At 42.7% G+C, this 22,890-nt stretch overlaps 1 protein-coding gene across 1 annotated transcript in view; it reads right to left on the bottom strand.

Annotated features, from left to right (window-relative positions):
* Positions 1–21,196, bottom strand: part of FGGY (FGGY carbohydrate kinase domain containing) — a 183,723-nt gene extending 162,527 nt beyond the window's left edge. The window contains exons 1-4 of the mRNA XM_065409589.1: positions 20,996–21,196; positions 18,052–18,163; positions 14,364–14,515; positions 98–186 (exon numbers count right to left, since the gene is read on the bottom strand). Of these exons, the coding sequence (XP_065265661.1) occupies positions 98–186; positions 14,364–14,515; positions 18,052–18,163; positions 20,996–21,196 (554 nt within the window). The remainder of the gene's footprint in view (positions 1–97; positions 187–14,363; positions 14,516–18,051; positions 18,164–20,995) is intronic.
* Between the last annotated feature and the right edge of the window lie 1,694 nt (positions 21,197–22,890).

The raw sequence follows: 22,890 nt of genomic DNA, 5'->3' as shown, positions 1-22,890 counted from the left end.
GTACATACAGCATGTCCAGTCAAAATGATTTAAGGCAGAAACATGCACAGGAAAAATAGATGAAGAAAAACAAATCATGCAGTTATAATTAACATACCTTGCAGTGACACCTGTTGCTTTCCATGATAAGAAATCTGGAAGATCAAAGAAGTAGCCTGCCTTTTCCCAGCAAGACTCTCTCAAGTTCTGACAAAATTTAAAAAGAGATAGACATGAGTTGCAATCATGGTCTGCCTTCATTTTTAAAAACAAATTCTAAGTCAGTGCCAGTTACCTAAAAAAAACAAAACCAAAAAAACCCCAGTATTTTTTCCTAATGTAAAACTCTGAGCAGAGCCGGCTCTAGGATTTTTGCCGCCCAAAGCAAAACCAATTTTGGCCGCCCCCCTCCCCCCCGTTTTTTAATTACCCCACCCCCGGCCCCGCCTCAACTCCGCCCCTTCCCCAAATCCCCAGCCCTGCCTCCTCCCCCCAGGCTCTCAAGCCTAGGAGGGAGGGAGGGAGGGGGAGAAGCAGCGCCCGCGCCGCGGCCGCTCAGGATCTCCCCCTCCCTCCCAGGCAGCAGCAGCGGAGGTGAGCTAGGGCGGCCGGGGCACATTTTTAGGGGCGGCATTCTGGCGCCGGCCATGCCGCCCCTAAAAATGTGCCGCCCCAAGCACCAGCTTGTTTTGCTGGTGCCTAGAGCCGGCCCTGACTCTGAGCATGCCACTCTTCAACCTGTGACTACTCCACTGACTTTAAAATGATTTACTGGCTACAGTGTTGTGTCTTTCCACTTGCCGGATGGTGCTAATGAGAACACAGTTTTTCCAAATTTGGGTTTACAGAGGCATCCTTTTCAAAATGACAGTGTGGAGCCTTCACCTGCTAAAATTAACAGCAATTTCCACTTTGGAGCTCCACTATATCAGTCTCCTTTTAAGTTCAAAATGCAAGAAGAAAAATAAAATAAATCAAGTGCAATAACCAAGGCAAATTCTAGCAAATACTCTTAGCAGGAGTGTGGTCCCTGCAAGCCCAGGACTGTAGCGTGGCATTCCCAAATTACTAAAGACCTCCCCACCAGGCTGGATAGTCTACAGAGAACCCCAAACTGTAGTCTGTGGAGCACTCGTGGTCCACAGATCACTTGCTGGTGATCTGCAGAGAGGTGGCTGTTCTCTTTGTTACCAGCTTCTAAATTTAAGACGACGACAGCTAAAATTAACAAAATATTTTCTCAATATTACTTTTCCATGTAAGCAGTCATTGTACTTGCCATCAAGATGTCAAATGATAAAGAATGGGAGAGGATGTGGTCTGGACAATTGTGAATCGGAAGGGAGTTTTCTCAAGAGTTGTTCTCTATTAAGATGTGGTATATACTATGAAAAAAGTGCAAGCATCACTGGCCTACAATATATAATGGTCCTGACGAGCGGCCACTTATCAATCTATCAAATTCTAAGTAACACAGTAACAAAACCATTACTATAACTTACTGCTGCCAAACCCAAGTGTTCAAAAATCATGAGTCAGGCCTTACAAAAATTGTGAGTTGGCGTTAAACAACAACAAAAAATCCCACAAGATTTTTTTTTTTTTTAAATTAGATTGTGGGTCTTTTTGTTTGCTTCTTTCTTTTTGAGCCTTTTTTTCTAAAAACAGGAGGTCTTGAAAATTACTTTTTTTTTTTTTTAATGACAGCTGAGATTCTCATGTAATTACATGACTCCCGGAACTGGGACTGTATGTAAAACATTAATTATTAGGAGACTCACAATAAAATCATGAGAGCTGGAGAAAGTGATAATGATGAAGAAATAGTCCTATGCAGGTAGACTTGGAGGCTTAGGGTGCTGTAGGTTGGACAGAGGTGCTTTGGCAGAGCTGCGTGGAGATGTTTCAAAAAACTTACCTTTACTATGCTTAACTTTTAGGAGTGCCATGCGCCTTCAAAAAATGTAGTAAAGCATAAGTACCAATAGTAATAAACATAATTACCATTTTATTATTTGTATTACAGTAGCTTCCAGCTTCCCCAACCAGGATCAGGACCCAATTGTGGTAGGCATGTACAAATATAGTAAAAGATTGTCCCTGTTCCAGAGAGCTTATACTCTAAATAAATATAAAAGGTACTTCCAGTTTAACTAACTTTGTGTTCAGCACAGCACAGTACTATAATCTTTTGGCTCCGTTTGTTATGTGATTGCAAATTTAAAGTCTCAAAAAGTTATTGGGGTTCAGTCTGTAAGGCCAATAATATAGGAAAATGTCATTTCAGAAACTAAGATGTTGCCAGGTAAACAATGAAAACAAGAGCATCATTTTGGTTTTGGTTCATCCAAAGAATCCATCTCCATGTTCTCTGAGGTTTCAACCCTTTAGAGGTCTCAGAAAGTACTGTACTCCTATTGAGGCCTGGAAACAAAAGCTTCAATCACAGCCTTCAATCATAAAAAGCACTAGTGTTGGATGCCTATTTCAGACCACTTTCCTCCCAGACATGTATGGCTGCTAGTCATTAACTGTGCATTTGCCTCCACGGCTAGAAATTGGACCTTTATATTTTAATTCAAAAGGCTACTCAGCCTGGCTGTTTTGACAATATAAACCCTAGCTACTGGTAAAAGTAGGATTTCTGTCTGGTAATCTTGTGTTTATGAAAATAGACACCAGGCTAGGATTAATCATGTAACTCAAACAAACCCAGCTATTCAGCAAAGAGAGTCTCTGAATCCTGATTTCATTATTTCATGAATCCCCAAAAAGTTACAAGTTAGCAACCCTATGGTATGGTGTATCATGGGTGTCCCAAATGATTCATCCTTTGTCATGTTGATGCTATGTCATTACTAGCTAGCACAGACAAAAATCATATCATGCCCTGATGCATTTTTCAAATGAGTATAAACATCTCCATATTCTCTACACTTGTTGAAGTTCACTATTTGATTTTCACTCCCAGTCAAGGAATCCACAACCACATTAAAAGCATCGTGGAAAAGTCCCAAGTACATTCTCAATGCCATATTCATATCCTGCGACTCATCCTCCAAACTCACGTTTAAAGAAAATAAATTCAGTCCCTGTGTTTTCCTGGGGCTCCTCTAAACTCTCCTCCACTCATTTTTCCTTTCTTCATGCCCAAACCATAAACCACAGTTAATCCTCTTTCTGAGACTGTCACCGAGGAGCCTATAAACACCATTCCTGAAACAGCTTGGGGTGACACATTTGAACAATATGAAGCTATCTCCTCCCTTGGGTGTTTACCTTGCTGCCTCTGCAGCATTCTTAGCACCCTATGGGAACGGGGGAGTGGGGGGGGGGGGGAACAGATCAAACCTAGCTCTTTGATACAGCAATACTGCACTGCCACTGTGTCTACACACCCACTTCTGTCTTTGAAACAAGAGTCTCTTTCTTTAAAAAATAGTTTTTCAAATGGAAAATGATGGACTGATATCGGTGGCAGTAAAGACTACAGTCCACTATTTGTCCATAGAACAAGTGTAATGGTCAAAGCTTCCTCACCTTGCCTTGCCAGCGTGCTTCAGCCTTGACTTGGAGGGTTTGCTTGTCAGGGTGCGTGGATAGTTCTGAATTGAGTTAATTTGTCCCTGGTGAATGTTTGCTTTTTAATGCTGATGAGTATGTTATGCTTAAGTATTAAGTGAGCATCAGGGGACCTAGAGCTCTTGCAAAGGGACATCTTTTTTACTATTACTGAAGCCTAAAATCAATAAAATAGGCTACCAAACACTTACTGGATGGCACTGACTCTGAGCCATTACCAATATGGTTAGCATTTGAAACAGTGATCTAGTGGTGAAAGGCTTTATATCTCATATCCCATTACCGCCCACCTGCGTCATTAGAACCCCAATGGCCCGGGGATTGATTAGAGGTGGGGCCAGAAGCAAAAATCCCAGGTTCAAACCAGGATATCGATCTAAATTCCTTGGCTGCCCATCGTCTCTAAAAGTGGGCTGTATCAAAGGCCCAACTTCAAACATCTAAACTTGGAATGCGTGAAATCGAGGTTTTAAATCAGAACTCAGTGACTTGAGCACACCCTTACTGTACATGAAGTTGGCTTACTTTCTGGCAAAGCCAGAAAGCTTTTCAGCCACCTAAAACAGAGAGAACAAAAAAAGCCATCTGTAAAAACAGCGACTCAGAGAACATGGATCAAGGAGCCATTGCCCTGCAACCACCAGCATATCAGCCATTTGCCTTCCCTCCATGACCAACAAGTATAGTTTTAATGGTTCGTTGCTGTGCATTCCCTTCTCCATGTGGCTGGTTATTGCAAGCAAAGGGTGGACAGAAGGAATAATAGTCTAAAAAGGAAGAACTGAACAGTAACATATAGTGAGATCCTTGGGCAATCCGCCAGAAAAAGTAAAAGACGAATGATTCAAGAACCATCAGTCTTTGGTTATTAATTGCAAAGGAATTATACCCTGGCAGTTTGCTCTATGAGGTGATTCTTGCTAAAGGGAGGATCTTCTTTGCCTGTATTCCCCATACAATAAATGAGGTGTGAAAAACACCTTAGAATAGATGCATTTCATTTGGACACAATTACAAAAGAAACACTTACTCCCAATCCACCCCTGCCCTGAACCAGAATATGCTACAGCACCACTGATTTAATTGGGCGAATATTTTTTAGAAATAATTTAAATGAAATGTCATTAATCTAAAGAAAAACATGCCAACTATCCTTTGGTTTTTGGCACAGTCCACAGCAAAATATTCCAGGCAGAAATTAATAAATTTTCTTCTGCTACCTCTGAAAAGAATAAATGCATAATACAAAAATTCTGGAGCTGGACAAACATTGCAAACAAATTTCACTCCAACTTTTACATTAATTTGTTTTGTTCATGCTCACTTTTTTGTTTTGTTCACTTCCACAAACATTTATTCTGTTGAGTTTTTCTGACATAAATATTTGCAGCAAGCGAAATTCAAAGTTGCATGCGTAAGTATTCATAGAAACCAAATTTTAAATTCGCATGCATGCATATCCATCCCAGAAGTACTTGGGCACTCATCCGATCAGGGAACAGAAACAATACCATGCAATTTAGCTGACCAAGCACAACTAACCGACACAGCTTGAATAGTGAAACCTCACAGAGTACTGTTTGTGACCACTGCAGAGTTAAATAATGCAAGAACATTTGTCAAATATTTTTGAATAATAAGTAAATGTGAAGAAAGAATCTGTTTTCAGACTGTCTGCAAGCAGAAAAAGAGGCTGATTTTAACCTTTAATGTGAATTGGGAATATAATCCAGGAATATTTATAGTACTTCCAATGAGGTTTACATTTAGAGTTATCTCACTGACCTAATCAGAAGTTTTTTTTGCCTTGTTTATCCATCATCTAAAAAAGCATTCCTGTATATTTCTGAGAAGAAAAATACTCTTTCTTCCCATTTTTATGTCATCCCTAATGCTCACAGCAAGCAAATTTCAAAGTCAAGTGTGCAATTATTTATGGAAACCAAATTTTAAAAATCACATGACAACCCTAGAGACTGAACTCTTGTTTACAACAGAACAGGTGCTGCACAGGCAAGAAACAAGTGAAATGCCCCACAATCCTCTACGAATTTGCTTTCACCATGTTCTACCAAGGCCACTCTATGGGTTTGGAGTAGTTCAGTCTGATTGCCCATTCATTCCTTGGCCAGGCAGCTCAGACTCAAACAAAGGTTCCATTTCATCCCTTATGTGGTGTCGGTTTTGTGACATGGACACCTGCTTGCTGGGAACTTGGTCAAGACCGCCCCACAAATAATTCCACACAGACTACCAGCCATCAGATGGTGAAGTCATTCAGTTACTACTAAAATAGACTGCATCTGAACCTGTGATCTAGAAGTGAGAGGTCCTATACTGCAGACTCACCCAGAGCCTCAATGATTCAACCTTTTGTTAATCCTTTTTCTTGTTTTCCCCTTTTTCTTTGTTCCAAGTGAAAGTGTGGAATACAGTAGGAGGGAGAGCATGGGCCATGAAGACTCTGGATATGAGAATGGAAGTTTGAGAGGAAAACAAATCCCATAAAATAAAAGAAAGCAAAAGAAGAGCGAGTAAAAAGGAGATGAGCCAATTATGATTTGGAGGGGAAAATACAACATAACCCTAGAAACAGCAACCCTGAAAGTAATAGGAAACCAGCAAGAAGTAAGGATCATCATCTACTTCCCAAACTATGAAGTCATCTCATTCCTCTGGGTGAATGAGGTCATCTTCCACTTCTCCTCTTCTGAGTCACAGATTGGATGTAGAAAGTTCCATTAGGTCATCTTATCCCCTCCCTCCCCCCACTGCCAACCAATGCAGGATAAATTTGCTAAGGTATATTCTTGAGTGGTGCTTTTTCTTGTTTAGTTTTAAATTACTCAAGTGATAGGACTTCCGCCCCTTCCTTTGGGAGATATCATAACCACTTGAAAGCTAGCAATATCACTCAAAATTACTTGCTTTGAACTCTTCCTATTCAGGGACATGGGTTTTTTAATTCTACAATAAGGAGGGTGCAGGCCAAGCAACAATAAAGATGTTTGCCACAGATTCCTCTGGAGTCTGCAGACAGGATCTGCTCATATGGTTTCCCAAGGTAGCAGATGGTCAGATTAACATAATAGAAAGGAAAAGGTGAATAATTTGGATTCTTTTATGATATACACAAGGAATCTGCAGTTCATATGCAGTAAGAAGATGGTGGCCCACAACTTGATTCAACATCAAGCTTTTAATCCAACTCTACTCAAACAGTATCTCCTGTAAACCAATCTCCTAATTTATCTTCTGAACAAAATAACTTTGCTGACAATTGTGTCCAACTAATTATGCTTTCTGGTACTGGCAGAGTTGCTAATATTTTTGGCCCGGTGGTAGAGCAAAAGTTTTGTAATGCAAAGGGTCGTGTGTTATATCAGAGATGAATTAGCATCTCCACATGGAACTAAGGAAAAGTCAATACACCATCCTGAATGTCAATCCATTCAGAAAATCTTCTGTAGTTCTTCCAATACTTCATATTTTTGAGCAGAGGATATAAAGTACCTTTCTAATCTTCTTAGAGCTTCCGTTTATGCCGCCATAATATACAAAATGTATTTTGCCACTGAGTTTATGCTCCATTGATTCATTCTTGTGCCAAAGGAGGTCTGATAGAATTCTAAATGGCATAAGAGGTCTGATAAAATGGAAAAATAGTATAGGAGGGCACAATACTATACTGGCTTTAGAGCCCTAATCCTCAACAGACAGCTCTTTGGGAAATACATACTATTATAAAGACATCACCTCTTGCATTGCTAAGTACCAGTGCTTTTGCAGCTTCAGAAAAATGTTCCAGTTAAAGCCAAGATTGGTATGTTGCCCAGAGGATGGGGGTATAGCATTCCAGTACACTACCAAACATCACTGACTTGTGCAGGCATGGAAGATGTACATGCTAGGACCAGTGAGTTAGTGTTTTGCTACAGGAATCAGTATTCAGGGCACAGATATTAACAAATGTAACAAAAGAAATGTTGATCTGAACCCGTGATATAACAAAACAGCCTTCCAAGGCATTCATTGTCTTAGTGCTCTTGAAAGCAAAGTTTTTACATATTAACCTTTCTTTTTGGAGTTAAAGAATGAATACAAAATCATTTCACTGATTCACCGCACCTTTTAAATATCCTTGCTGTGCTGGATCTGAATGGGACAGTCTGCATCTCAACCACAGCAGGGTTTGCTTTCCTTTGATATGTTCAGTATTCCCATTCCCAAGCATTCAAAAATCATGAGTCAGGCTAACACAATCATGAGAATGGTTATAAAAATGAGGTTTAAAAACTGTTGACTTCTTTTTATTCCTCTTCAGGAGCTGGAGTGTTTAGGTGTAATGATTTCAAGATTGTACTCCACAACCATAAGGGCTAGAAACTTACTTTATTTTAAAAAATGAAAGATGAGATTCTCACGAATCACAAATTCAGGATTTGGCACTTTATGAAAAGCAATAACTATTGGGAGAGTTGGCAACACCGTTAATGCTCATAAATACTATCTTAATAGCATGTGGGGGGGGGGCGCATGGGACAACATTAATAAAAAAAACCAGAATATATGCCACTGCAGTATTTTTCAAAGACAACTATTTATACCTAGGCCAGCCAGAATAGATCATTTCCCTTAATCTCACTTAAACCACATAATAGAATACTTTTTACTTTTTGATTTTGGAGAGTTGTCCAAGTCTGACAGTATTCCAGGACAAAAAAAAATTAGGGGTGACATGGGAATGCGCTGGCATCAGTAACAGAAAACACAACCAAAATACAACCTGCTACAGAAATTAGAAGTCGTAAAGAAAATGTTTCCTTATGCTGAAAGTGCAGCCAATAGAAACATTTAACCAATGACTAACCTTATGGATCACCAGCATGTGTTCTGTGCAATGCTATGCTAATATTGGAAGGAAAAATTCTGCAATGAAACAAGAGATTTGGTGCAAAGAGTAGCAAATCCTTGTCCCACTGAAGCAGATGTGAGCTTTGCCATTGACCCAATGGGAATAAGATTTGGTCCTTGTATTAGGCTCAGATTATACCTGACCTGTTCCTGGATATAAGGTGTCCCTCTAATGCAGCACCCAAGTAAATGCCAGGCAGATTTGCAGACCATCTGCTCTGGGGAGCACAGGGACTGCTCCTTCCCCATCCTTCTGGAGGTGCACAACATGCACCACAAAGGGACAGAGATGGACAAGGAGAACGAGGCAGACATCTCTCTGCCTCCTTATGCACTGCCCAGCGGCCACCACGTGGGGGAATAATTAGCAGCATCTCATAATGGGATGTAGCAACGTGTGAGCAGCATTTGAATGTCCTGGCATACAAGGAGGCATTCATTCTGCAGAATCCCCAGGGCTGCATGGCTTCACATGGCCCTTATTATTGGATGGAACTTCCCAGCCCTTAGTGAATAATGAAAAGAGTTCCACCTTACAGAGATATCCATCTGCTAATACATCAGCTGAAGGAGCTCTGCCGTTGTAAAGAACTTTGGAGACTTGTTCATCTTGCCACCACATTAAGAGAAAGTCCTGTGTTACCTCACTCCAGTGAAGATCATCCACAGGATTTTAGCATCTAATTTTTCAATAGGTGTCTGACAAAATCATGTGCTAATTATATTCTGTTCTTTCATTGTTAGTGACTGGGTTGTGCCCCAGATGATGTTACACAGAGACAGCATCATCTGGACTGATGTACAGCACCTTGTTTATCCAGCAAATATTCTGAAGACATATGCTTGCTGAGAGAAGGCACTGAGGGAGGACAAAGAATGAGCAGCTAACCACAAGCCATAAACAGCAGACATTAGCACTGTCACAAAGAAACCCAAAGTGGAAAATAAGCCCAGAGAAGGAACAGCAGTGGCCTGAAGTAGAGATGTTTTTGGTGCTTGAATCAAGAGGACAGTTGATGTATTTTATAATTTTAAAGTTAAAAAAAATCCCTATAAATCCCATTTTACAGAACTAGCCCAAGAACATAGACTGGATTGCAGGAAAGACTTAGATGAAAGTAAGTACAGTATTGTGCTTTCATGCTACTCTTGTCTTTATTTATTTATTGCCCTCTACCCACTCCTATTTTCTTTCTCTCTAACAATAATTTAATTCCATTATTTCGGAAGCATCCGAGATAATCACAGCTGGAGATGAGACACTTAATGGGGTGGGCTGGTGTTCTGAACATTTTTTATCTCAGTGCTTGGCTGGCTGGCTCTCGCTCACATGGTCAGGGTCTGATTGCCATATGTGGGGTTGGGAAGGAATATTCCTCTAGGTCAGATTGGCAGTGACTTTGGAGTTTGTTTTGCCTTCCTCTACAGCATGGGGCACAGGTTTCTTGCCAAGATCATCTGGGTGTATCTCACTTAATCAATTCCCTGCCATTGCACAGCCCTTGGGCACTGGTGCACCTTGGTCCCTCCTGTTCTCCACTGGTGGCACACAATAATTTTGTCTTCTGAGGGCTGCAATACTTTGGTCTACTTCTGGCTGTTGGGTTTAGTGTGCAGAGGGCTGGGTGATGCTGGTGGCCTGTGATATACAGAAGGTCAGACTAGATGATCTGGTGCTCTCTTCTGGCCTTAAACTCTATGACTATGACTCGCTTCTTTATTCATTCTCTCTAACAACAACTTTATTCTCTCCTTTATGTTATTGATCCTTTCTATGACATCTCAGCCTCCTCCGCCCCCGCAACATTGCTGCTGCCCACAGTAGCTCCTGCCTGGTCCCATTTCACCTGTAGGTGGCTGCTCCTCCTTGTTGCCCTTTGTAATGGTGCTCCAGGAGGGTTCAGCTCTCTCGGGGTGGGGAGGGGGGATTTCTCTACCTTTTGGCTGTGACTGCTCCTCTTCCTCAGGGATCTTGGAGGACTCCTCTATTGCAGGGCTGTGATGAGTGGCTCCTTTCTTCCTGCTACAATCTTCTCCTAACAGCTCCTTTGTTCACCAGCTGCTGGGCCAGGGTGCCCAGCTCTTCCTCCACCACTCTTCCTGAAGGCTCAGATGCCAGCTGCTTCTCTGAGATTCTCACTGCTCCTCCCTCTGGCCTTCTCCTCTGAAGCTCCAGCAGGTTGTGCTGCTTCTCCTTGCAGCTTCCTCTGTCAGCAACTGTTAAACTCCTCTGCTCTTTCAGTGAGCTCTGCTGCCAGTCTGCTGCTCCCCTTGGCACTTTCTAGCCCTAGCCTATTGTGGGGCGGCTGGAGGTACTGTCTGTCTTTTTTAACTGCATGGCGTCTCCACTCGGGTTACATATACCAGGTGTCAGGGTGCACCACACACAGCTAAACACCTACTACAGGGGTGGCCAACCTGTGGCTCCGGAGCCACATGCGGCTCTTCAGAAGTTAATATGCGGCTCCTTGTATAGGCACCAACTCCGGGGCTGGAGCTACAGGCGCCAACTTTCCAATGTACAGGGGGTGCTCACTGCTCAACCCCTGGCTCTGCCACAGGCCCTGCCCCCACTCCACCTCTTCCCGCCCCCGCCCCTGAGCCTGCTGTGCCCTCGCTTCTCCCCCTTCCCTCCCCTCCCCCCCCCACCAAGCCTCCTGCACGCCAGGAAACAGCTGATCAGGAGGTGCGAGGAGGGAGGGGGAGGCACTGATCAGCGGGACTGCTGGTGGGCGGGAAGAGCTGGGAGCAGGGGTGGGGAGCTGATCGGCAGGGCTTCTGACGTATTATTGTGGCTCTTTGGCAATGTACATTGGTAAATTCTGGCTCCTTCTCAGGCTCAGGTTGGCCACCCCTGCCCTAGTATGTGCCTCAGAATGGCTCTGAAAGGAGGGGAGGAGTATCCAGAGTCCGACAAAGACAGATCATGGGTCCCTGCTAGGATTGGTAGGAATCTTCAAGTGCTGAGAAATGGCTACACAATAGAGGAACGGACAGTCAAGATGATTTTAAGGCAATCAACACAGCTACTTAACAGGCCTATGCCTGAAGCTGATCTTGAGGCAGAACCATTCACTGGAGCAAGTGGTAACTTGTAAGGAAAGATTATTTCACACTCCATGGAAGAAAAATAAGCAGCAATGGGGATTTAAAGAAGAAAAATAAACTACTTACAGCTGCAAGAGACTTTAAAGAAATCTTGTTAGTCGTGTATTTGGTGCCATTTAGTACTCATGAAAGTTGGAGACTAAAGGCACTGATCACAGCCATGCACACACAGGGGGCAGACACTGTGTAAACTTCCTCACACAGTTCTGCCAATACATCTCACTCCTACAATGCCACACCCAGAACAACCCCTTCTGGTCCTCTTCTTAGCAAGGCTCGGGCCCATCTTTTTAAGAACAGACTCTAATTTCGTGCTCATAAAGTTCCCAGCGAGGCTACTGACTTACTGTGTGTCCTGTGTGAATTACTTACAGCACAGTTGTACTCTGAAAAGTGTTGCTAAAAAAAGGCACACTGGGGATTCCAAGGCCTGCTGGCCTTCATATGATATTTTCTGAGTTAGGAAGAAAACAAATGCTTTTTCCTAACTACTGGTTTTGCAGACTCACCCTAGGATCTGAAAGCCAAGCTTTGAGCTTTTTGGCTTGTGCATCATTCCCAGTATAAAATAAAAAAACAAACAAACAAACAAAAAACACCCTGCAATCAGAACTTAATTCTGTTCTGGATACATAAGCTCCATTAGAATCTAACCCTGCCATAGCTGTGTCAGTTTGGAGTGCTAACAGGAGTCAAAAAAGAAACCCTTATCTTTAATCAGAAAAGTGGATACGACTTTGAAACATGCAAAGAGAAGGTTGTTAAGTACCATTGTACAGGTAGTTTTCTGACCCTAACTGCATTTTACTTTCTCTGTGCCACAGTTTACTCATCTATAAAATATTAATACTTACCTCACTCTGAAGAATATTGTGAGGCTCAATTAATGTTTGTAAAGCACTTGAAGATTTTTCAATCAATAGCACCATATACTGTTATGTGCAAATTATTATTATTCTAATTTAGTGGAAACTGATTTTGCAAAGTTAGGGTATAATTCACACCAATGCAACAGGCCTCCACTCTTATAAGGGCTACAGTGGGTCTTAAGTGGTGCAGAGGATTGCTAGTAGTCCATTGAACAGGGATGAATTTCACCTTTACTGAGGGCTGGAATGAGCCTTTGCTTCTAGCCCCAAACATGCAGCAGTATGTAGCTGTACTACTGCAAACAGCCCTGTGACGGAATTGTGATTCCATGCTCCCACATTGTGTGTGTGCGTGCACGCATGTGTGTATGTGTTAATTTGCATCACCCTTTTACTACATGCAGAATAGTCCTCACTTGCTGATGTGCTGGGTTGCTTCTTTAAGACTTTCCTAAAGAATAATGCAAATATCAAACTATAAAATGACCAGCTATATGCTACTCATGGCTCAGAAATGGAAAGTATTTAATAGATGGATATTCATGTTTCACTACAGCATCCACAAACATTAATTATCGTCTATTAACATTAATCTGTCAGTATCTGCTTCTGCCAGTTAACTCCCTTGACCTTCCCCAGTCTGCACCTTGTTACTATAGGATGTTTCATGTTTGTAAGGAGAAGAAACATCAGCTGTTCAAAGCTGACAAAGTAATTTACATTTGGCCTTCATTAAGACTACAGTAAGCATCATTGAGACCAAATGTAAAAGCCAGATTGGTGAAGGTTATGAAAAATTCAAGTGGCAAGCATTTTTCCTTTTATCTGACAGTTATTATTAAGAAGCCATATGTCAACCTACAACACATAAAATTTAAGCATAAGAGACAGCATTAGAATTCTGCATTATGAATATAGTGTCTTCCTCCTACAGATGGGCTACTTACTACAGATGGGACTGAACAGGTTAGGTGCTTTTCTGGAGGCCTGCAAGTGTGTTAAGGATTTTGACTGAGCAATTTCTGTACTAGTGACCAAAGCCATCTTGAATCATTTCACTCCTGGATGCAATAGCTCAGAAGCCATCCTTCTGGCTAGGCAGTTCCATTTTGAGACAATGCTGATTGCAGATCCCTCTCAGAAATATCACGGATACCCCTAGAGAGTAAGTACAACCATGGCATTTGGAGTAGGCAGGGTATCCAGGTAATTAGGGATTGGAAATAGATGAGGCTTTATTCATCAGTAAGCCAACTACATACGCCTGTCTTCCTTTTACAAAATGGATAGCCAAAACATCTGACCCTAAAACGGCAATAACAGAGCCACACGACATGTTCTAACCTGAAAATATTGAATTACCTCACACAAACAGAAATTTAGAAGCAGTCCATGCAAAAAGGGAAGCTCTTAGGGTGGGATTTTCAAAAGCACTCGAAGTTTGCCTCCCTTAGGCTACGTCTTCACTACCTGCCTGAATCGGCGGGTAGAAATCGATCTCTCGGGGATCGAATTATCGCGTCTCGTCGGGACGCGACAATCGATCCCCGAATCGACGCTTGTACTCCACCAGCGCAGGTAGGAGTAAGCACCGTCGACGGGGGAGCCGCGGAGGTCGATTTGCCGCCGTCCTCACAGCGGGGTAAGTCGGCTCGGATACGTCGAATTCAGCTACGCTATTCACGTAGCTGAATTTGCGTATCTTAAATCGACACCCCCCCCACCGTAGTGAAGACGTAGCCTTAGTTCCCACCACACTCAATGCTGAAATACCCACTGCCTCCAGCAGGAGCAGTGTTCGGCCAATGCTGAGTGTTTGTTTGTTTTTAAAAAGCTCATTCTTAAAATGTTAACAGTGTCAAAGACATTAACCATCAGCCAGAAATCTGTCACAATCTAAAACGTACTCACTTCTTTCATCCACAGCAATTTAGGCGGCTGCATTTCTACAGACATCACTCCCCCAACATAGCTCAAAACACTGTGTTGAGTTCCATTGATTCTGTCCACTTGACTGGCTGCACGATGGTCCATCCACATAATGATATTTCGTTTACATTCCCCTTACCAAAAACAAAAACAAAGGCAGACAAATATTTTAGTCTTGGTTAAATTCTTCCTCAATATTATACGTTCCCAGGTGCCAAGCCACTTGGCAACGTCACTTAAGAGTACAGAATTTGAGTACCACTCTCTGAAATAACACCAGGTGATACTCTTGGCTCCACTGAAGCCAATTTTCAAACATGCTGAGCAACTACAACCCAAATTGAAGTCAATGGGAGCAACGGGTGCTCAGGACCTCTGGAAATCAGGCTGTAACATAGAACCTTTCACCCCAAGAACTCAAATCACATTACAAAGTGTATGTATTTTATTTATTTACATATAAGAATATTCAAAAATGCCTACATTCCCTAACATTATTAAAATCCCAGCAACATTAAAGTAGTCATTTTACAAGGACTCATGTTTAGAATTCAAAATGACCCTGACAAATTAGAGAATTGGTCTGAAAGCAACAAGATGAAATTCAATAAAGACAAGTGCAAAGTACTTCACTTAGGAAGGGAAACTCAAATGAGTAAAAACAATGAGGAGTCCTCGAGGCACCTTAGAGACTAACAAATTTATTTGGGCATAAGCTTTCATGGGCTAAAACCCACTTCATCAGATGCATCAAATGAGTAACTACAAAATGGTGAATAAACAGGCAGGTATTCGTATTGCTGAAAAGGATCTCGGAGTTATAGTGGATCACAAATGAAATATGAGTCAACAATGTGATGCAGCTGCAGGGCCGGCGAACCCATTAGGTGACCTAGGCGGTCGCCTAGGGCACTAACATTTGGGGGGCGGCGGCTGGATCTTCGGCCGCCCCGGTCGTCATCGGCATTTCGGGGGCGGGACCTTCCACTGCCTCTGTCGGGGGCGGCATTTCGGGGGCGGGACCTTCCGCCGCCTAGGGCGGCAAAAAAGCTGGCGGCGCTCCTGTGCAGCCGGGAAAAAGGCTAATTGCATTCTGGGTTGTATTAGTAGGAGTGCCATATGTGAGCCATGGGGGGTAACTGTCCCACTGTACTAAGCACTGGTCAGTCCTCAGATGGAGTACTGTGTCTCATTCTGGATGCCACATGTTAGGAAAGATATGGACAAATCAGGGAGAGTCCAGAAGAGAGCAAAAACATGATAAAAGGTTTAGAAAACCTGACCTATGAGGAAAGGTTACAAAAACTGGGCATGTTAGTCCTGAGAAAAGAAAAGCTGATAGACTTCAAATCTGTTGAGAGAGGTTATAAAGAGGACTGTGATCATTGTTCTCCATATCCATTGAAGGTAGGACAAGTAGTACTGAGCTTAATCTGCAGCAAGGGAGATTTAGGTTAGATGTTAAGAAAATCTAACTATAAGGATAGTTAAGGACTGGAATAGGCTTCCAGCGGAGATTGCAGAATCCCAGTCATTAGAGATTTATAAGAACAGTTTAGACAAACACTTGTCAGGGATGGCTCGAGTATACTCTTTCCTGGCTCTGTGCTGGGGGCTGGGCTAGATGACCTCTCAAGATCCCTTCCAGCCCTACATTTCTAAGATTCTATAACTCAGCTAGACACCTACAGAGACTCTTTCCCAATGCTTCATTGTTGTGAGAAGCATCACCCACAGCCCGCTCAAAAAAAATAAGAGAGATAATTTGCTGAAATGCATTCACTTTGGAGATGGATAGCAACACCCTCGGCAAGACTACAAACACTTTAGAACAAGAAGTGAAGAATACCTTATCTAAATCAACCTACAGAGGGCACATTAGATAAGCAAAAGGTAATAGTCCAACACTCCCAGCTTCTATCAGTTGCTGATACCATTATGTGTTCAGGTGCATGGCCACTGATGTATACTTGATCCCCAAAGTGCAGCCACAAAGGAGAGCCACAAATGTGATGCACATTAATATTCCTGACATAAATTCAAATGAATGTTAAAACTGTGAGGCTGGCTGAAAAATGCACTGGAGCCACACAGGCAGGTACTAACATTAGAGAATTCCATGGATTATATACTTTTTATTTGAGGACAAAATTGTGTACAGTCACAAAATCTATTTTGGTTTTGCTCCTGCTCCTGGAAACTCAAGTGAATAACAAGTGGGAATCAAATTTGAGTTAGGGATGGCCAAAAAAGAGCTGAGATACAGGTTGGAACAGCCACAAATGATCTGGGACGGACGGACGGACGGACGCACACACACACACCCCCTAGGCTAAAAGTTATCAGGAGAGATTTTCGGGCAAAGGAGGTATTTTGACAAAGGTAAAAGGGGTGACTAATAGGTCTTAGAGTAGAAAGGGACTATTGTGGCTGTGACTAGAATTATTGATTGCTGTACATATCAAATCTTAATTAAGAATTCACAAACTATCCTCATTACCCGGATCAGCTTGTGCTGATTCTTCTGAAACAATTTATTCAAAAATGAGTGGAAAATTAACATTCTAAAAAGCATTGTGCTGACCGTTAGCTGTGGTGGCACAGGGGCTCAACGTACTACTTCTCTAATCTAACAGGCATTTTACTCCTAAACGTTTGACATTGAATTAGCCAGAAATAGTATCTCAGTCTCACAAGTGCAGAAGATGCCCAGGCAAAGCCTATTGCTTCCTCCACCACTGTGACAGGCCCCTACAGTGATTCCTAACCTAAACCACTAAAATGTGCTAGTACCACATTATTCAGTTCTCTTGGAAAGCCATCATTTACGTGTTTTTAAAAATCAGTGGTTAGTTCAGTTTGGGGGGAACTTGTTTAGAACAAAGAAGTTGTTTAGAACCTAGCTTTCTCATAGGAATAAATAGTATATCAGAGGTGAGCTGAGTGAATGCTATATCAGGATGACTGATATTTATCCAAACCCTAAGGCAGTGGTTCTCAAACTTTTGTACTGGTGACCCCTTTCACATAGCAAGCGTCTGAGTGCGACCCCCCTTTATAAATTAAAAACACTTTTTGTATATTTAACACCATTATAAATGCTGGAGGCAAAGCGGGGTTTAGGGTGGAGGCTGGCAGCTTGTGACCAACCATGTAATAACCTTGTGACCCCATGAGGGGTCCTGACCCCCAATTTGAGAACCCATGCCCTAAGGGTATGTTTAAAACCCATGCTAGCCAACTCGGGCTCAGGCCTGTTTCATTGCTATGTAGGCTTCTGGGCTCGGGCTGGCTCCTGGGCTCTAGGTGACCCTGCAGCGAGGGAAGGTACCAGAACCAAGAAGTCTACACTGTAATGAAAGAGCCCCACAGCCCAAACCCTGTGAGCCCAAGTCAGCCGGCACAGGCCAGCTGTGAGTTTTTCTTTGCTGTGTAGGCATATGCAAAGTGGTTCTGATCTCAGTTTGTATCTGGCATTACAACTGAAATGATGAAAATCTAGAGAGAACTAATGTTCTTAGGAGATCTGTGTAACTCAAGGGGGCTTCTCATGTAGACCCATGTCTACAGGATTTGGCCCTCACACAGGACATTATGGTAAAATCCTGGCTCCACTAAAGGCAGTAGCAAAATACCCATGCCAAACTTGGTTTCTGTGCTGGGGTCTTACCTTCATAATTAACTGCCAAGGGCTGAAACTGCTTATCCACAACAACAAGTGAACACGTAGCATCAAAACCGAGCCCTCGAATCCAGGCAACATCTACTTGTTGGATGACTTTCTGTGAACATACACAAGAAGTTCTTAGATACAAATATGCCCAGATGCACGTACATGCTAATGCTTACAGACAAAAGGTTATAAACTGGAATTATAAACAGTGATGAGTCAAGCTCAAAACCTTCTGAGATTCAGTTTGCTTAAGCACCTAAAAATCTGGATGCTAACCCAAAATGTATACAAATTATGCAAGCCTCTTTGGTCTGAAAAATTGGGACTCAGTCTCATGAAAACCTCTCTTGCAGGCTCTCAGTCCTGGTTCTTACAGTTCTGGTTGGAAGCAGGAAGCACAGGGGGGCACAAAAAGGAAAAATAATGGGAAACATGTTAATTTTATCTTCTTTCTGAAAGGTTTGGGTTGAATTGGGTGTGCGGCTCAGGCACAGGTTTGGTGGTGAGCATTTCATCTAGACCAGGGCCTCTAAAGCTCTGATTCTCTGCGCCACTTCTGGGGCAAAACATGTCAGGGAGTTTTTGTTTTTAACCTCACTTAGCCTCTTATCACAATTAAATATCCTAGAAGAAGACTGCCTGTAAAATTGGTCTTAAGCGTATACTAGGACTAATATCACTGCTCTGCACATCGCCTTCGAAAGGCTACCCAGCAGAGATAGGCCTCAGTTAAAACCCTGGAACTCGCTGATCCCAGATCTTATGGAAGCTCTGAACTTTGTGGCTTGCTTGTGGTATTGCAAAGAGAGAGAGGGAAAAAAGGCACCCACACTGACTAACTGGCAAGTGAGGTTGCTAAGGCCTTGGCTATACTCGCGGATTCACAGCGCTGCCGCGGCAGCGCTGTGAAGCGCGAGTGTAGTAGCGCTGCAAGTACTCCACCTCTCCGAGGGGAATAGCTTACAGCGCTGCGAGGGAGCGTGCAGCGCTGCAGGCGCTGATTACACTGGCGCTTTACAGCGCTGCACTCGCTGCGCTCACGGGAGTGTTTTTTCACACCCCTGAGCGCAGCAAGTGCAGCGCTGTGAATTGCCAGTGTAGCCAAGGCCTAAGCTTCCTAGGAGGTAATTATGGGTATGTCTACATAGCAATTAACCACCTTCGGCTGGCCTGGCTCAGCTGATTTGGGCTCACAAGGCTCGGGCTGTGAAGCTGTAAGACTGCTGTGTGAACATTGGGGCTCAGGCTCTGGGACGACGCACGTGGGGAGGATCTCAGATCCCGGGATCTTACCCCAGCCTGAACATCCACACAGCAATTTTACAACCCCACAGCCCTAGCCCGGGTCAGCTGACCTGGATCAGCGGTGGGTGTTGAAACGCTGTGTAGACATACCCAAAGTGATACATAGTTACTGCTTGGTGACAATAAAAAAAAAAAAATCACTGTTTAGTTAGCACTGTATTGAAAAATATTTTCTTCAGAGCTGTTTGGTAGTAAGAAATCACACCCACTCCCCTGTAACAGGATCTGCAAGGTCTCTAGTACTAAGAGAAGATATTTTAGGGGTAAAAGGAAGCACGAGTGCAACAGCAAATCAATTTATAAAGACAGAGAAAATTAAACAGGCAGAGTGAAAGGGCTGCTTTGCTTATCCAGCTAGCCACTCTTCCCTCTCCCGCTCCATCTTATTCATATCAGGGCACTTGCTGCAGAGCAGGCTCATTAATGTTTGAAAAGGCTGATCAATAACAAGGGAATGGTGAACTGTCCATCTGCAAATTACCAGGCATCTTATGAATATTTAAAGAGCCAACCTCGGAGCACAGAGCAGTCTAAGATTGTGGCATTTTTGAGGACGACAAAAGTGCCTTTTTACATTCACTGCCAATCAAGGTCACCGTACACTTTTACTAAGGGGATGTATAAATTAAGATTCCTGCCTAATAGATACAAGAGAAGAGAGGGAGCGGTGATCCCTTATATATTCAGCATAGTAAGGTTTATTTCAGTTTCACAATATGTGAATCAATGACCCATATGCCAGTACTGGGGCTATTTTTGTCCCTGTATTTCTTCACATTTGTATTATAGTCATGCCCAGAGACCTCAGTCAGGATCAGGAGCTCAGTGTACTAAGCACCATCCCTGCCCCAAAGAGCTTACAGTGTCTCAGCTCTCCCTCAACAGCTTAATAATCAGCCCCTTTTTGGCCCCAGTGTAGTGCAGTTGCTCACTGCAGTGCATCAATTCAGTTGTACATGCCAGTAGGTTTTGAGTACCCTTGACTTCCAAAGGGGAGGGTGGTCTTGCGGATAAGGGAGAAACAAGAGGGGTGAAGTAGTATCTTTTATTGGACCAGCTTCTGGTGGTGAAAGACACAAGCTTTCAAGCTCCACAGGACCTGAAGAAGAGCTCTGTGAAGCCTGGAAGTTTGTCTCTTTCATTAACAGATGCTGGTCCAATAAAAGATCTTACTATGTCGACCTTGTCTCTCTCATATCCTGGGACACACACAGCTACAAAAACACTGCAAACAATTGTGGATAAGGCTCAGACCAATGAATCAGGAAATCTGGGACCGGATCCTATGCTCACTGAAGTCAGTGATGTAGCTCCCACTGATCTTAATACCCTGGCTTCTATTTCCAATTGTTTCAGATTCATTTGTGACCTTGGACAAGTCATGCAACCTCTCTGGTCCTCCAGTTCCCCACCTGTAAAATAAGGATAGTGTCTGAGAGACTACATCAGCCATATCTAGAAAGTACTTTGGTGCAAAAAGTTTTTTTTATTATCATCATCAACCATACTGTACAGTAGAGCATGCACACTGAATGGGTGGTGGAAGGCACTGACTGCTAGCCTGCATCTCATTATAGAAGTTTAAGTACTGCCTGAAGCATACATTGCTTCCGTTTTTTTACTCCCCGACATATACCTTTGTGACTGTGCAACAAGCAGCCCAGATGTCATCAGAGGATTGCTCATAGTGGTCTGGTTGGGGTTCCCAAATTTGGATTGGCTGATCCGCATGTGCCACTATCGTCCCAGATTGGTCTACCAAAGCCGCACGAACACTTGCCGTTCCAACATCAATCCCAATATAGTAATTTACTGGATCCTGCTTCTCACTCTGCATTTTCAATAAGCCTGTAAAAGCGCAACAAGTAAAAAAAATCTGGTTTGAAACACATTAGCATTTTACATATAAATAATTATGGTGATGATGTTTACAGTGATGACGAAAAGTTGTACTACATAAAACAAAGGGCAGATCCTGTGTAGACATTTTGACTGTTTGGTATTAGAGCAGAACAATTTTTTCAAGTCTTCACTATAATTTTTAAATGAATGTGCTTCTTCAGTCCTCCTACGGCTTGTGTTCTTTTTCTGAAAACATTCCTGTACTTGAGCTTTAGTGGCATAAATGTTCCTGGAAAGCAAGCTTCAAATTTGCAAACAAGAGTATGCATGATAGGCACGTGACCATTCATCCAATCAGGTGAGCATTTATATCTCAATCAAGCTGAAAGAATTGCAAATAATAGTTGAAACTAAATGGTTCGAAGGTTCAGATAAGCACCTAAAAGTCCAACTGCCTTTATGAATAATAAATCACACCAGAGAAACCTGCACAATTAGACTGAAACTTTCATTTTGCAGAAATCAAAAACTAGCAGTCAAGCATAATCTCTGAGCACATGTGCAGGCACTAACCAAATACTAAAAAATTACACACACCCCCCAAAAAGAAAATCAGCTCAAAAAACTCTCTCCAGACATTAAACAAAACAGTCCATACAAGTCATCAGACACATTTTAACAGTCATGATTTTGTTGTTTCTTCGGTTTTTTACATTTTCCCCACAACGACATGGCTTGCCTGCGATTCCAGCTCATTTTCATCCAGCTCCAGCCCCTTTTACAAATGCCTCACCATTACTTATTAATTTTGATTATTAGACTAATATAAAGGCTCCTACTCAACAGCTCCAGTTACCCTGCTGTCACTTAAGTACACCACCAGTTTTATAAACGTAGACAGCCAGACCGCTTAAGAACAATCTAGCCACAAAGCACCAGCCCAATCCACCTGAGATCCTTCACCATTATAGCCCCACTCTCCCCAAACGCCCACAGGAACAGATCAACCTTGCAGTGTGCACAGAAAGTCAACAGATCAACACATCTTGGAATGTGGGGAAAGCAACCTTAAAAAGTCATGGTTCCCTCCTGGAGATCACTCTACCAGCAGCGTCATCTCTTGTCACATCAAGGGGATTCCAGTTTGACCACCTCTGCTAACTCAGATGGGGCAGTATGGCACAAAGAGAGGGGCAATCTGCAGGTCCCAGGCATTTAGGGAGTCAATGGAAGTAGAATCAGATGCTAAGTCCCAATCCTGCAAAGACCTGCACACGTGCTCAACTTTAAGCATGTGAGTAGCCCCCATGGACTCAGCAGGACTACTCAAATGTTTAAAATTAAGTGTATGTATAACTCTTTGGAGGAATAGGACTTCAGTGGCCAGGTGCCTTCTGAACCAGTTCCAAAAACCAGTGACATATTGAAAACGATGAGAGCCCTCTTCCTTAAGACCACAACAGCCTACTGAAAGATCCTTTCATGGACTGAGAACTGGTTAAAAGACAGGGGAAAAGGGTAGGAATAAATGGTAAATTTTCAGAATGGAGAGGGGTAACTAGTGGTGTTCCCCAAGGGTCAGTCCTAGGACCAATCCTATTCAACTTATTCATAAATGATCTGGAGAAAGGGGTAAACAGTGAGGTGGCAAAGTTTGCAGACGATACTAAACTGCTCAAGATAGTTAAG

This window comes from Emys orbicularis, chromosome 8, assembly GCF_028017835.1.
Source record: "Emys orbicularis isolate rEmyOrb1 chromosome 8, rEmyOrb1.hap1, whole genome shotgun sequence".
NCBI lineage: Eukaryota > Metazoa > Chordata > Testudines > Emydidae > Emys > Emys orbicularis.
This window is presented reverse-complemented; position numbering and strand designations above follow the sequence as displayed.